The following is a 12523-nucleotide window of genomic DNA, read 5'->3' as shown; positions in this document are numbered from 1 at the left end:
GATAATGACGAAAAACCAAATTGTCATGGTAGTTTCAAACTTTATTCTGACTATCTAAGAAAAGATGTTACAATGACAAGCTCTGCTATCTAACTAACCCCCGCGGGCAGTCACGTATCACCTCGTCGGCGAGTATTAGCTCGCAAAATCTTGAACAGCGATTGTTTCTGAGAAAACACTTTTGAAATGTGTGTCACAATTTTAGATGAATGTAGGAAATATGTTTTACTTAAAATGAATAGGTATTCCGATGAAGGCACTGAAGAAGTAATCTCAGAGACGATATCTAGGTCAAATCTATGAACAGAACAAGACAAGTTGGTATCCGCATGGGTAGGAAATATGCCACTAATTTAACTGATCTGAATCTGTGTAGCATTAGGGTTGTTTACTCCATGTGTTTACAAGTCAGCAAGCCAGAACACCAGTCTAGTTCACATCGGAAATTTAAGTAACAAGGGCAGGTGTGATAATGTGAAATGTTTCCAATCGCGAATATCCCAGTCATTTCGAGAATGTGCATCAGCTCAAGCCTCTGGCGTCTATATCTCTGAAATACTCTGAAATAGTTAGGTACATGTTCATGGGAAAATAATTATATTGTATACGGTTTCACTATCTAAGCAGGGGTACGTCACTGCATAAATTATACATGCACAGGGTGATACTATATACGACACGTTGCTAATGAACTTGTTGCTTAAAGCTATACTGTATCGTGACATTTTCACATTGTGCTGACACGGAAATACTTAGTATGACTGTTAATCCTATATTTTGTTTCCCTGATACTGTTGGAGAGATACCAGTCTGTGATTGTATGACGGAAATTATATTATAATATTAATATAATAATTATAATTATACAGAGAAATCAATATTACTTCTATACATTGAAAATATTGAAATGATCAAAACTATACGAAACAGAACAGTGCTTGATGTTATGACAGCCGTATAGTACCATCAACTAAAAAAACGGATCCTAGTGACACAATCTTTACAGCTGTTACGTCAGACAGCGGTTACTTGGTGCTTGTTTAATAGTAGATTCCGACTGGGTTTCTACATTCTGAGTGAGGATTCTGGGTTGGTGGCCCTATAACGCTATATAAGCTAAAGATATAAAGTGTTGTGCGTTAGAGCAGCTCTTGGGGTTTGATTGTTGGCGCTTTCCACATCAGTAGAACACACCTCAGAAATTACTATTCTTAACGGTGGCCAATGTTCTATATGTTCTGTCTTCGTCCCTAAATCTAAACATGCCATACTTGTACTATTTACTGTAACGTCATTTGCAGGTAAAACACTGGGCGACTGTTGATGAATCTGTACGTCAGGGCATCTGAGAGACGTGAATTTAAACCTCTTCTGCTGTTCAGTATTCTAATCATTCATGTGCAAAAGTTCCCCATTCTGTTGTAAACTGTCTTTCAATACTGTGACGGTTAGTTAGTGTCTATTCTGTGTGTACACACGCAGGCCTTCGTGTCTTTGCGAGGATTAAAGATTTTTAAAATATAGTTTTTGAGATGCTCGAAACTACAAGTAAAATACATTATGACGAGGCCGGACGGCTGCACCTAACCGCCTGCTTCGATATCATCGCATGCAATCGGTTAAACCTAATGTAAACATAACCATGGGTGACTGGACTATCGAGCACCACTCATAATACCTACCAGTTCTTTATTGTGGTATATCCCACAGGGGACACCGAAGTGTACAGCCTTGTCATGTTGTGTAGTACTGTGAAGCATTTCGAGTCGTGGGGTCACCTCAATTATTTTCACATGTTTTTTAAGTCTTTAATGCGCGCAAAGACATATAAGAAAATGTCAGAGGAGACGTTGTAAGCCGACCTTTTACTTACACCCTGCTGAGTCTGTTGTGTTGTTTAACGCCTCACACAACAATATGTTAGCTATATGGCCACTATCTGTAAATGATCCAATCTGAACCAGCCAAGACTGGGATCCACGTGATGACACGGAATCATCTCGCCACAGGTGAAGAATTTCACACGAATTGATTGAATGTTATGATCATCATCCCAAAAGCATTTATTGAATTGTACAGATGCAAGAACGGCAGTATGGTAACTGGGCTTCATATTTATTTCAAAGTTCTGTTATGAACTGAGCAAAGACTTGCGCAAACACGGCTTACAAAAGTAAATTGTAACAAAAGAAAAAAGTACAGAAAGGAGAGATATTTCAGCATTTCCACCTGACAAATGGGCCGTTTGTCATGATATTATTATCCATTTAAAGATAGAGTAACGTTTTTATACTTTGTCCACCCAATCTTCCTGTGTCGTTCTCTCAGACTTAGGACAGCTACTGAATGCTGTGAAACAAGAAAGTGGAAACAGTACTCTGCTTGTATAGGTAGTAGGTGTTCTTGCCCCACACGTTTGTGTGCGTGTGCCGTACACAACGTATCTTCAATGTACATGTTACTCCCAGCAGTGCATATCCCCTGCTCACTACAGATGATGGGCAACACGCCCTGGGAGCTGAGGCGCCGCAGTTAACTTACAGAGTTACCTACTCCCACCCTAGAGCGTGTACGAAACCTGTGTTCATGTACAAATGTCTGTTCAGTTTAATAACGTTTCTAGTTTGGCAGGACGATGCCAGTGCTGTTTATTGTAACCCAGGTGGTAAACCCCTTAAAACATGTCGTTATACTGCTATAGTGCTGCTAAACCCCAACTCACTCACTCAGTACAGATCATATTCAGCATTCGTGAAATTGATAAAGCCGGTAAATTGATTATTTGATCGCAGTGGCGCATTAATACATAACACAAGGGTGACGTCATTCTACTTCTTAGTACTCATATCTAGTGTGGCCCTCCGCGTAAAGCTTTCAACGTAAAGATGCTGATAAAAAATCTGGTCTAGACCTGTTTACATCTATTAACACACTTAAACGTTCGCCCAAATCATAAATAACGTAGCGATATGAACAGGTATGTGGTCCGTCTTAATCTGACCTTAAAAATCATCATGGAGAACTCAGTCACAGATCTGGAATCCCATATGCGTTTAACATCACTGACCTCCCCCACAAGCGTGTGAGAACATATATGCAAAAAGGTGGAACATCGTTAACAGGAACTGTTGTTCTTATAATTGAATAAACGTGGAATTCCCACAATTCTAACACTACAGCACTACTGTGCTCAAAACACTAGAAAAATTAGCTTCACATTCATACTCAAGCCGAAACCATAATTTGTGAAGTATCCGTCAGGCAAGCGATTGCAGGCCTTTCTGTGTAAACAGGAAACAATTATGTATGAAAGATTTTATAACTGATGTTATAAAATGGGTTCAAACATACATAAAATTATACTCACAATAATTGTCTGTGTTTAACAGCTTCCAGGTGGGGGGGGGGGGGGGGGGAATTTAAGAGAGCATATTGTAATATTACACCGTTATTGTTCACAGGCAGGACAACGCATATCTACAAAACACATACCTTGTTGTACACCACACGTACCAGTTCCAGTATTACAACCTGTAATATTATGGCTTTGTACTTTTCAAAAACTAAACATTTCTAGTTAAGAACCGATATACACTGAGCTTTTATGATATAAAATAGGTCTTTCGATCATGAACACACGTTGGAGTCGTCATATGTACCTTTACAATGAATAAAACATGGTGCATCTGCTTCACTTACTTTCTGAAAATTATCTGGATCAATAAGTGACGTATATTGTTCGTGTAAACTGAACAGTTGTTCTCAAGGTTTGTAACTGTTGTGTGATTGTCACTCTAGGGCTCACTCATTTTTTGCTGAGATCGAGAACTTGGAAATGGGGCTGAGACGGGTAATATATTATTCTTTTATGATTGAGAGGTTGCACTGTCTTCGACATAGATTTAGACATTACTTACAGTCACCTTCTTTAAATATAAAATGCATGATTAAGATACTGGAAAACTCTAAAAACAGGGTTGGATACCCGGGTAGAAAATCTGGAACACAATGATAAAATAGTGACGGTTGAAAAACATCCAAGTGACCCGTATGTGAATTTACCCACGGTTCATTATTTCGGTGGCCTGAAGAACGGTCAAATATTTGCATCGCCTGCACAGCGCAACTAACCCGAACACACGTCCTTGTCACACACAATACATTGTTGAAGTTGGAAGTGAAATGAAGTTTAGGACCTCATTATTTCACGTATATGTCGAGAGCGTGTCTATATTGCCGCTTCATGTCCTAGTCCTAGCTTGCGCATGTGTCATTGCCATAGCCCACTAACAGAGTGTGGCAGGCAGTTATTCTATTCAGTAGTAAAGGCCAAAAACGCCATAATATAAGTTAAGAGGTACAACACTTTGTCAAGAGAACATTGCTGTCCTCCAATATTAAGATTCAAAAGATTTTATTTGAATTTTACGCAACGAAATTATTGTTGCTGGGGTCTGGATGTATAGTTACACGAATACAGAATACCGATCAATGATGGTATTTGTGTATCTATAAAATATACATAAGCGAAAGTGTGAGGAACAAAAACTACAATTCTAAAAATTCTTCTCTAGCATCGCCTTAACAGTTTTTACCTATAACACATATAACGGCAGATTTATTCATGGATAATATTTATGTATCAGTAATGAAGTGAGATTTTAAATTTGCAAAATCCCCCTGATAATGCCTAACAACGCGATGTTTTAACACCCCAGCTCCAAATATAGCTTTAGGATATGAACAGGGTATTAAAAGATGATCGGTTCCAGCTTTAAATAAAAGTGTAATTAAGTGTTTGTGCAGATGTACATAAATCGAGCTCTTTGTCACCACCATGCAGACATGTGCATATACATTGTAAAATATCATCTATCGCACATCTGTACTGAAGCTCATTATCAGCAAACTGTCGCAGTTTAACATAGATACACATACCAAATTCAGACACACTATCTATGCATGTTGATGATACAGAGATACTTGGCGTTAACAGAAATACTATCTTGTTCTACTACTTATGGTGCACAGCCATGTTCTTCCCTACCTGGATACATCCCTGTGATTGTATTAAGCAAGCACATGTCTGATAATACCCTGAACTGTGTCATCAGTGTCACCTGGTTTGCTTTCCTCATATTGAAATTCACTTAAGTATGGTTCCACGTATTTAGGTTGAGGTTCAATATCGGCTTAATGAAATAGTAAATATATGTGCAATGATGTGCAGATAGGCAGATGTTAATATACAATTTCTACAAGATTTGTTTTGTGCTTATACAAAAAATGCTATTTATAAAATCATATTGTTCCACAAAAAGGGAATAACTTGCTGCGCTCATCAATATAGCTTAGACTCCACGTGTCATGTACAGGGCATACTATCTGCCCAGGTGATGTTTTGCTCACAGTAAAATGATTATCATCAAAACCATAGATTCTAGTTACTTCTGAAAAGCACCATGATTATTTCCTACACAAATTCAATGATGTTAATTACAACATTTGTTGCACGATATCATAAATGTGAATATTCTCATTCATTAACCATAACGTTCTTCTAAACAGGAAGTTTTAACCAAACCGAGATTCATGCTGACATTGTTATAGGTTCGAAAAGTCTAACCTCAAAAAGAAAATGTTCTGTATTTTCTTTCTGAAACTTGCAAATGCCCCGTCGCCATCATTGCTACTGTACCTGCACAGAATATGGAGTTTCGAAGAAATTTGATACATACAAGCCCAATAACGCGCTCATAGATTATGAATAATATATGTTCGTCTTATCTCCTGGTAACTGATACCTTGTTTCTACTACATGTCTTTTGCCGTTTTCCTTTTCTTTGTTTGGCTTCAATGTGTAAAGAAAATGAAACAACGTGTCAGTACATGTATGAAAATGGTTGGACAGATTTATACCGAGATGGAAAAACGATGTCTCAAATTTGATTATGATTAATTAAATCAAATTTTATGGAACCATCGAATGCCATTATGTTTTTCATATTAATAATAACCCCAGCATGATAAATAATATTCTTGTAGACAATACTTCACTTTTATAGTTAGAGTAATAGCCCGGATATCTTTGAAGAATGCTAGAAATGACTGCTGACAGCCCCCGTGGTACGCACATGTGACCAGAAGGACGAAGGACTGGTTGACTCGGGAGATCCAATAAATTTCAGTGGCACCATCACTTAAGGTTACGTTTATTATGCTCATAAGCCAAATCACAAAACAAAACTTTAAAACATAGTCTGGCACAATCATAGAGGAACCAGACAGAAATAATAAGAAAACCTTAGATGTTCTTGCCTTTTGGTTTATTGTGATGATGTTTTATACTTTGCTAAAGGGAAAAGAAAATATATTTCGAAGAGTTTCATTGCTGACGATATTCTGAACAAGCCATGAATTAATAACTGGTATTTGGAATATTAGGGATGAAGTGAACTTCTTCATAAAATTCAAATAATATAAACAGTGAATACATAATTAACTATCAGTGACATAGATTAAAAGCAAATACGTTTGTAATACCAGTCAAATCATACAAATACATTTGAGAAACCATAGTATATTTTTGTTTTGTTTCTCTCGGTTGTTTGGTATCAGATCAAATCCAAATGCCAGCTAGCAAGTATGCCATGAATAAAATATGAACAGACAATTACTGGAATGTGTGTAAGGCTTTGAGTGGAAACAGGGAAATAATCAAGCTCACTATATAAATACAATAGAAATATAATCACAAAAACCATACGTCTAAAGCGTGTGCATGCATATATATGCACTGTTTCCACATATCTGAAGGCAATGAGACCAATCGTTTTTCTAAAATTACCTTGCTCTGACTTCGTAACATGACGAGCATCGGAACATGGTATATATGGTAATATGATTATATATATATATATATATATATATATATATATATATATATATATATATATATATATATATATATATATATATATATACTATGCAAGTACTAGTTGAATGACACACAGATGCACAATTCAAGTGTCATATATCTCAAGTATGTGAGTGCCCCAATGATAAAAGCACAGATACATTCTGTAACTTCTTTAGGTACGTGGGTCGAAAGAGTAATGACAATAACGTGAAACATTTCGAACACAGAAGAAAAACACAATTGTAACTGCTGGTTAACATTTCCGTACCTGCGTTTGCGTAAAAAGCAATGCGATCAGTTTAAAGTCGAAGGGAAATTTACAAATAATGCCAGTCTTTGTTTGGTTTCAAATTCACAGACGTTATAAGTATGTCGGTTGTGCATGTTCCATACTTCTGTTTCTTAAGTCAGATGATTGACGTTTGGAAAATAGCAGCGTTGAACCCGATAACCTTTGTAAATAATACATTAGAAAGTGCATGGAGATTTGAAACTTAGCTAGGACTTGAGAATGCTGTAGAACAGTTATTTTCAATCGACAGGATCACCACCTGTTTTACGAATATCTTGTTTCTTTCTCTTTTCATGCACAGGGGTTCATTTCTCCTCGACACGATTTGTCCTCATAAAATATGCAAGCAAAGAGTCTTCGTCGCTTCTGTACACTTCGGGGTGCATCCTTTGTCTCAATAACTATAATGACCCCTAAAGCCGACTGTTCTTTACACAGCGCTCGAGCATTTGGCCATAAATCTACCCAGGAAAACGCATGCCAGCTTGCCTGTGGTCCTCTACAAGGTTTCCGGTTACATCCGTTACTAATCGGCTGGGTTTACGGTTCACGTTGCATGAGCTGATTGGTTGAAGGGGTGTCACGTGGCTTTCCACCCGTGTAAAATCTCGGGTAGGCGATGTAGTTGTCAGATTTTCTAATGAGGGACACTTAGAAAGAGGTGCTTCGCAGGAGCTAAGGCTTGAAGACCGCACAGAGGAACCTGCGGTGTCTCAGCAACCGAGGTAGGAGAAGTTACACACCCTTAATTGCCCGGGCGTGCTGCTTTAATATGTGTCACAATAGCTTACTGTTTTCGGTGTTTTCTATTATTATTTGTTTTTTGTTAGAAAAAAAGAGTTTGAAGGTATGATACTTTACGGATCTTTACTTTTTTACCTTCTTTATTATATCGACGTTTCGTTGTTGATTTTTATACGGTTGTCAAAGTTTCTTGGGAATACACAAAGTATATACGTTTATTGTGCAAAGTATCAGTTTGGGGATATGGAAACCGTTCATAAAAATCTGTTAACAGTGTTCACTATTTCCCCATAGAATACACATGGGAAACTGAATGCGAACGACATGTATCAGTGAAAACTGATAAAGATGGTTGTCTGATGTCTCTATTTATTGTTCTTTTAAAGTAACGTACATTGTTTCCATTGGCTAAGATCACGCAGTAGTGTTTGGATTTGGGGACATTACATGATTCCATAGAGAGTGTGCTATACAAGGCTCGTGAAGTGTGCGCATGTTTCTGATGAGTCTGACGTGTCATAAAGGAGTCATCTGCATCACTGATGGACTTTCCGGAGAACCTGTGCTGCCGTGGATGTGACTTCGGACTGCGCAGGAGGTTTATCTAATCTTCCTTCGCTGGCCGTAGTTGCATTTTCGGCAGGCTGTCTACGAACCAGATTTGTACTCCACAGAAAGATATGCAGCTCCATGTGTTTGTGTTTGTAAGACATGCCATGACGTCAAATAGATTGTAATCCTCACAGTGATCACAAGCAAGGAGAGATTTGTGCGTGGAAAACAGTTTTTTAACCTTGTTCTATTCTTTGCATAGTTCATGATTTAATGCTAACAATTTCAATATTCTTTACATACGATATATTTTCGGACATGTGTCTATTGAGGGCACTGCTGTTGTATTCTATACACATATATGGCTATATAATAATATGTAACCAATATTACAGTGTCATTGCTGTTTTATGTTAATTCTGAATGTTTATCTTGGAGTAATGATTCTTGTATACAAATGTACACAACACTGAGTCCGTATGTGTATTTTACATCGATTACTATTCATTAATAAAAATGTTGATTTGTGTAGGTGTAGAACATTGGCGAATCCAGGAATTGAGCCCATGACACCTACTCTGTCCCACTTTGATCCGCAAATGTAGCAAAACCTTTTCGTGTGTTCTTGCAGTTGAGTGGGCATTTTTTGAGGCCCGAGAGACAATGAGAGCTTTCATCACGGCAGTACGTAAGTATTTTAGCTTAATCAGTGCTTCACCTTTAAGCTTATTTGTCTGTCGGATCCTTTAACTATTGCGTGAAGCCTCTACAATCTACCCATGATTCAATCGTTCGATACCCGTCTGAATTAGTTCACGAGGGGGGCGGTGGGGTAGTTTAGTGGTCAAAGCGTTCGCTCGTCACGTCGAAGACCTAAGTACCATTCCTCACATTGGTACAATTTCTGTGTGTCCCCCGCGCTAATATTGCTGGAATGTTGCTAAAAGCGGCGTAAAACCATACTCACTATAACACGGGTGAAAAATGTGCAGGGTATGACTTTTTAAAATTACTGCTTGACAATTGCATCTGCCCTGAAAAATGTAAAATATTTTAAGAACTGTCGTGTCGCTTCAGTTTTGCTGTCCGTGACGGCACTGGTGTATGGGGAAGACGCTACTACGCAAGCACCGACACCAACGGCGGAACCTTCCTCCACTAAGACGTTAACAAAGCAGAATAGTGCATCAGAACCTGCCCAAACCCCTGTATCCACTGAGAAAGATAAAGGGTACATGTTCTACTTCGTCCCGTTTGAACTATATTACTGATTTCAGTTTGAATAAATACCCGAATAAAGGATTATTTGTTTTTGTTTTTTTGTTTTGTTTTCTTTTGCTCGTTTTTTGGTTTTTTTGTTTTTGTTTTTGTTTGTTTGTTTGTTTTTGTTTTTTGTTTTTGCTTTTTTTTTGGGGGGGTAGCTTTTTGTGATTTTGGTATATTTTCTTCCCCGTGTGTGTTTTCTTTGTTGGTGTGCTGCTGTTGTTTTCCGTATTTTTCGTTGTTGTCTCATTACTATTATTGTTGTTATCGTTCGGATATTTATATTTTGAATATGTTTGTTTTATTTTGTTATTTGTTGCTGTTGTTTTTTTTGTATTGGGGGTGGTTTGTTTTGTTTTTATTTTATTTGTTGTTCTTGTGTGGGTTTGTTTGCTTTTTGTTTGTTTGAGGTTTTTTGTTGTTTTTTCTGGGTGTTTTTCGTTCATTTGTTGTGGTCTTGATTGTAGAAATACACCGAAATTCTCTCACCCAAGAATCTGTATACTAAAGTTTCTGTAACTTGGGATCAAGTGTAATGTCCGTCATTCCACCTGGTGTTTTCCTTATTTTAACCATAACGTGTGTCACATGGCTGCTAAATTATGAATATAAATTCTCGCTGCATTAAAACAGTATGTATATAGTACATCGCTTTCAGCACCCAAACAACTGATGCCAAAACCAAAGTGACGGGTACAGACAAATCCAAGGCGGCCAAGGGGGATAAGGCAGATCCCACCATGAGTGTCCGGAAGGGCAGCTTGCATAAACATCAACCCATGAATGGTAAGCTGTGCGTCCTTGGATGGTCATGGCTCCATAACAGATTTCGAAACCTAGTGTATCAATAAATTTGCTGTGTTCTCATGTCTCGGGGCATTCATCGCTCAACATTCTTGGTTACAGTCAGCAGATCTATGTAATTTGCTGTCTGTTAAGGATACTTCTCTTTAATCCTTTTGATGCCATCTTCAAGTGTAACTTGAAACCTGTACCCACATTGCAGTGTCTGGATCTTGAGTATTCCAACTAAGTGCACCATTGCTATTTCGTGGAAGTCGGGTCGTATCTATAGCTAGGAGAGGTATTCGGTTTCTTGGTGGATATGAATATTTTATTAATGTCAGTGGATGCTTTGGGCGAAATCGATAGAACACGTAAAGTATTCATGCACCTGACTTATCACCTGCCAACAGGTGTATTTCATTTCATACCGATATCACAAGAAATAAACCGAATTTGATATGTTAATATTTTGCCACTGTAGATTTGTGTTGTGTTCAGTGGCAGATATATAGTAATTGATGCTTATCCTGTTATACTTTCAGACGAGCCAGCAAAAGCATCAAATGCGAAAAATAAAGGTATTTTCTGAGAATACAAGAAACTCATTCGTTTTATCAGAGAGATTTAACTGACTTATAAAAGATTCACCATTCATAAATTAATGATTTATGTATTTCTTGAATTGTCTTAGTACTTTTAATGAAACTCATTAACTGCGTTATCGAAGATACACTGACCATTTGCATATTAAATATTGTAATATTGTAAGACAATGTACAAGACTATGTAAAACATTGTATTACTTTCAGATGTCCCAAAAGCAACACCCAAGTCCAAATTGGCTGGCAAAGGTGAACGCATATACTTTACACAGTCCAGTGTTTATTTTGCAGAAAGTGAATTATAAATCCAGTTCCTAGTAAATGCTCTGTTGCTTTCCTTGAAATATTTAGTGGACATTGGTTTAAAACCATGACGTGAAAAGGAGACAAGATTACTCGATATTGACATGGATAACATTTCAACAGGTTGTAATAAATATGTTATAGATAAAATATTAAAACTGATAACGACGATAAATATATTCTTCAGTACATTTACTGTTTGGAATAACACTGCCTTTGATTGTTTTCACATTTAAATGTTAGCAGATTCGTTTATATTACTCTGACCTTTTTTACAATATATTGGCCTTAATACATGCACAAACAAGTGGGAACCTGATTCCTGTATAACAGTGTGAAAAATATGTAATTTAATGAAACTATTGTTGTCTTCAGAAGCTTTCATTATGGGCTGAAACACTGATTTAGTTTAGGAAAGAATTGAATTAAATCTAATCCACATTATTTATTGTTCTCAGCTTCGGTAAATACAAGTGATTCGACCAAAGAACATCCAGCTACAGTAACAGGTAAACTGCATTGATGTACATTCACCTCTAAAAACACGAATTTTCAGTTGACACACAAATACAGTTTCAACCCGTTTCAGTTAAAAGAATTGTCGAAGGCATGCAACGAAAAACGCCTTAAGTAATTCTAACTTTGTTTTTGCAGATCCCCCGGGCACAAAAGGAAGCGGGTTATCTCCCCTGCCAAACTATAGACTAGTTTCTGTCGTAGTTGCCATGCTTACTGTCATTTTGAATTTGCTATAACGGGGATAAATTACTTCTAATGCAAAAAATAAACCCCTTTCAGTTTGAATCAAGCGATGGGAAAATTAGTCGGTCGGGATAGTGGTACAATATGCTGATCTTTACTATGTCTGTTCAGCTAAATATCTTTGCTGAATGCAGGTTTTGTGAACGGTTTATTTTCTCTTGCACAAATAGAGGCAACGACCACCGTGCCTTATATCACATTCACCATTTCTAGTCGTATATAACCTTGTTGTTACGATTCTGAACGCTATTTATTTAATCATTGTTATATAATTTATCGAATTCTCGTTTTTATGGAATT

The 12523-nt window shown here is 37.3% G+C and overlaps 1 protein-coding gene across 1 annotated transcript; it reads left to right on the top strand.

Moving 5' to 3' along the window:
* Window positions 1-9170: 9170 nt before the first annotated feature.
* Window positions 9171-12216, top strand: LOC137297177 (uncharacterized). The gene is made up of 7 exons (XM_067829191.1): window positions 9171-9195; window positions 9585-9738; window positions 10429-10556; window positions 11099-11134; window positions 11366-11407; window positions 11920-11970; window positions 12116-12216. Exons 1-7 carry the CDS (start codon window positions 9171-9173, stop codon window positions 12214-12216), a joined length of 537 nt encoding a protein of 178 aa, XP_067685292.1.
* Window positions 12217-12523: the final 307 nt, after the last annotated feature.

Source organism: Haliotis asinina, chromosome 9 (assembly GCF_037392515.1).
Source record: "Haliotis asinina isolate JCU_RB_2024 chromosome 9, JCU_Hal_asi_v2, whole genome shotgun sequence".
NCBI lineage: Eukaryota > Metazoa > Mollusca > Gastropoda > Lepetellida > Haliotidae > Haliotis > Haliotis asinina.
This window is presented reverse-complemented; position numbering and strand designations above follow the sequence as displayed.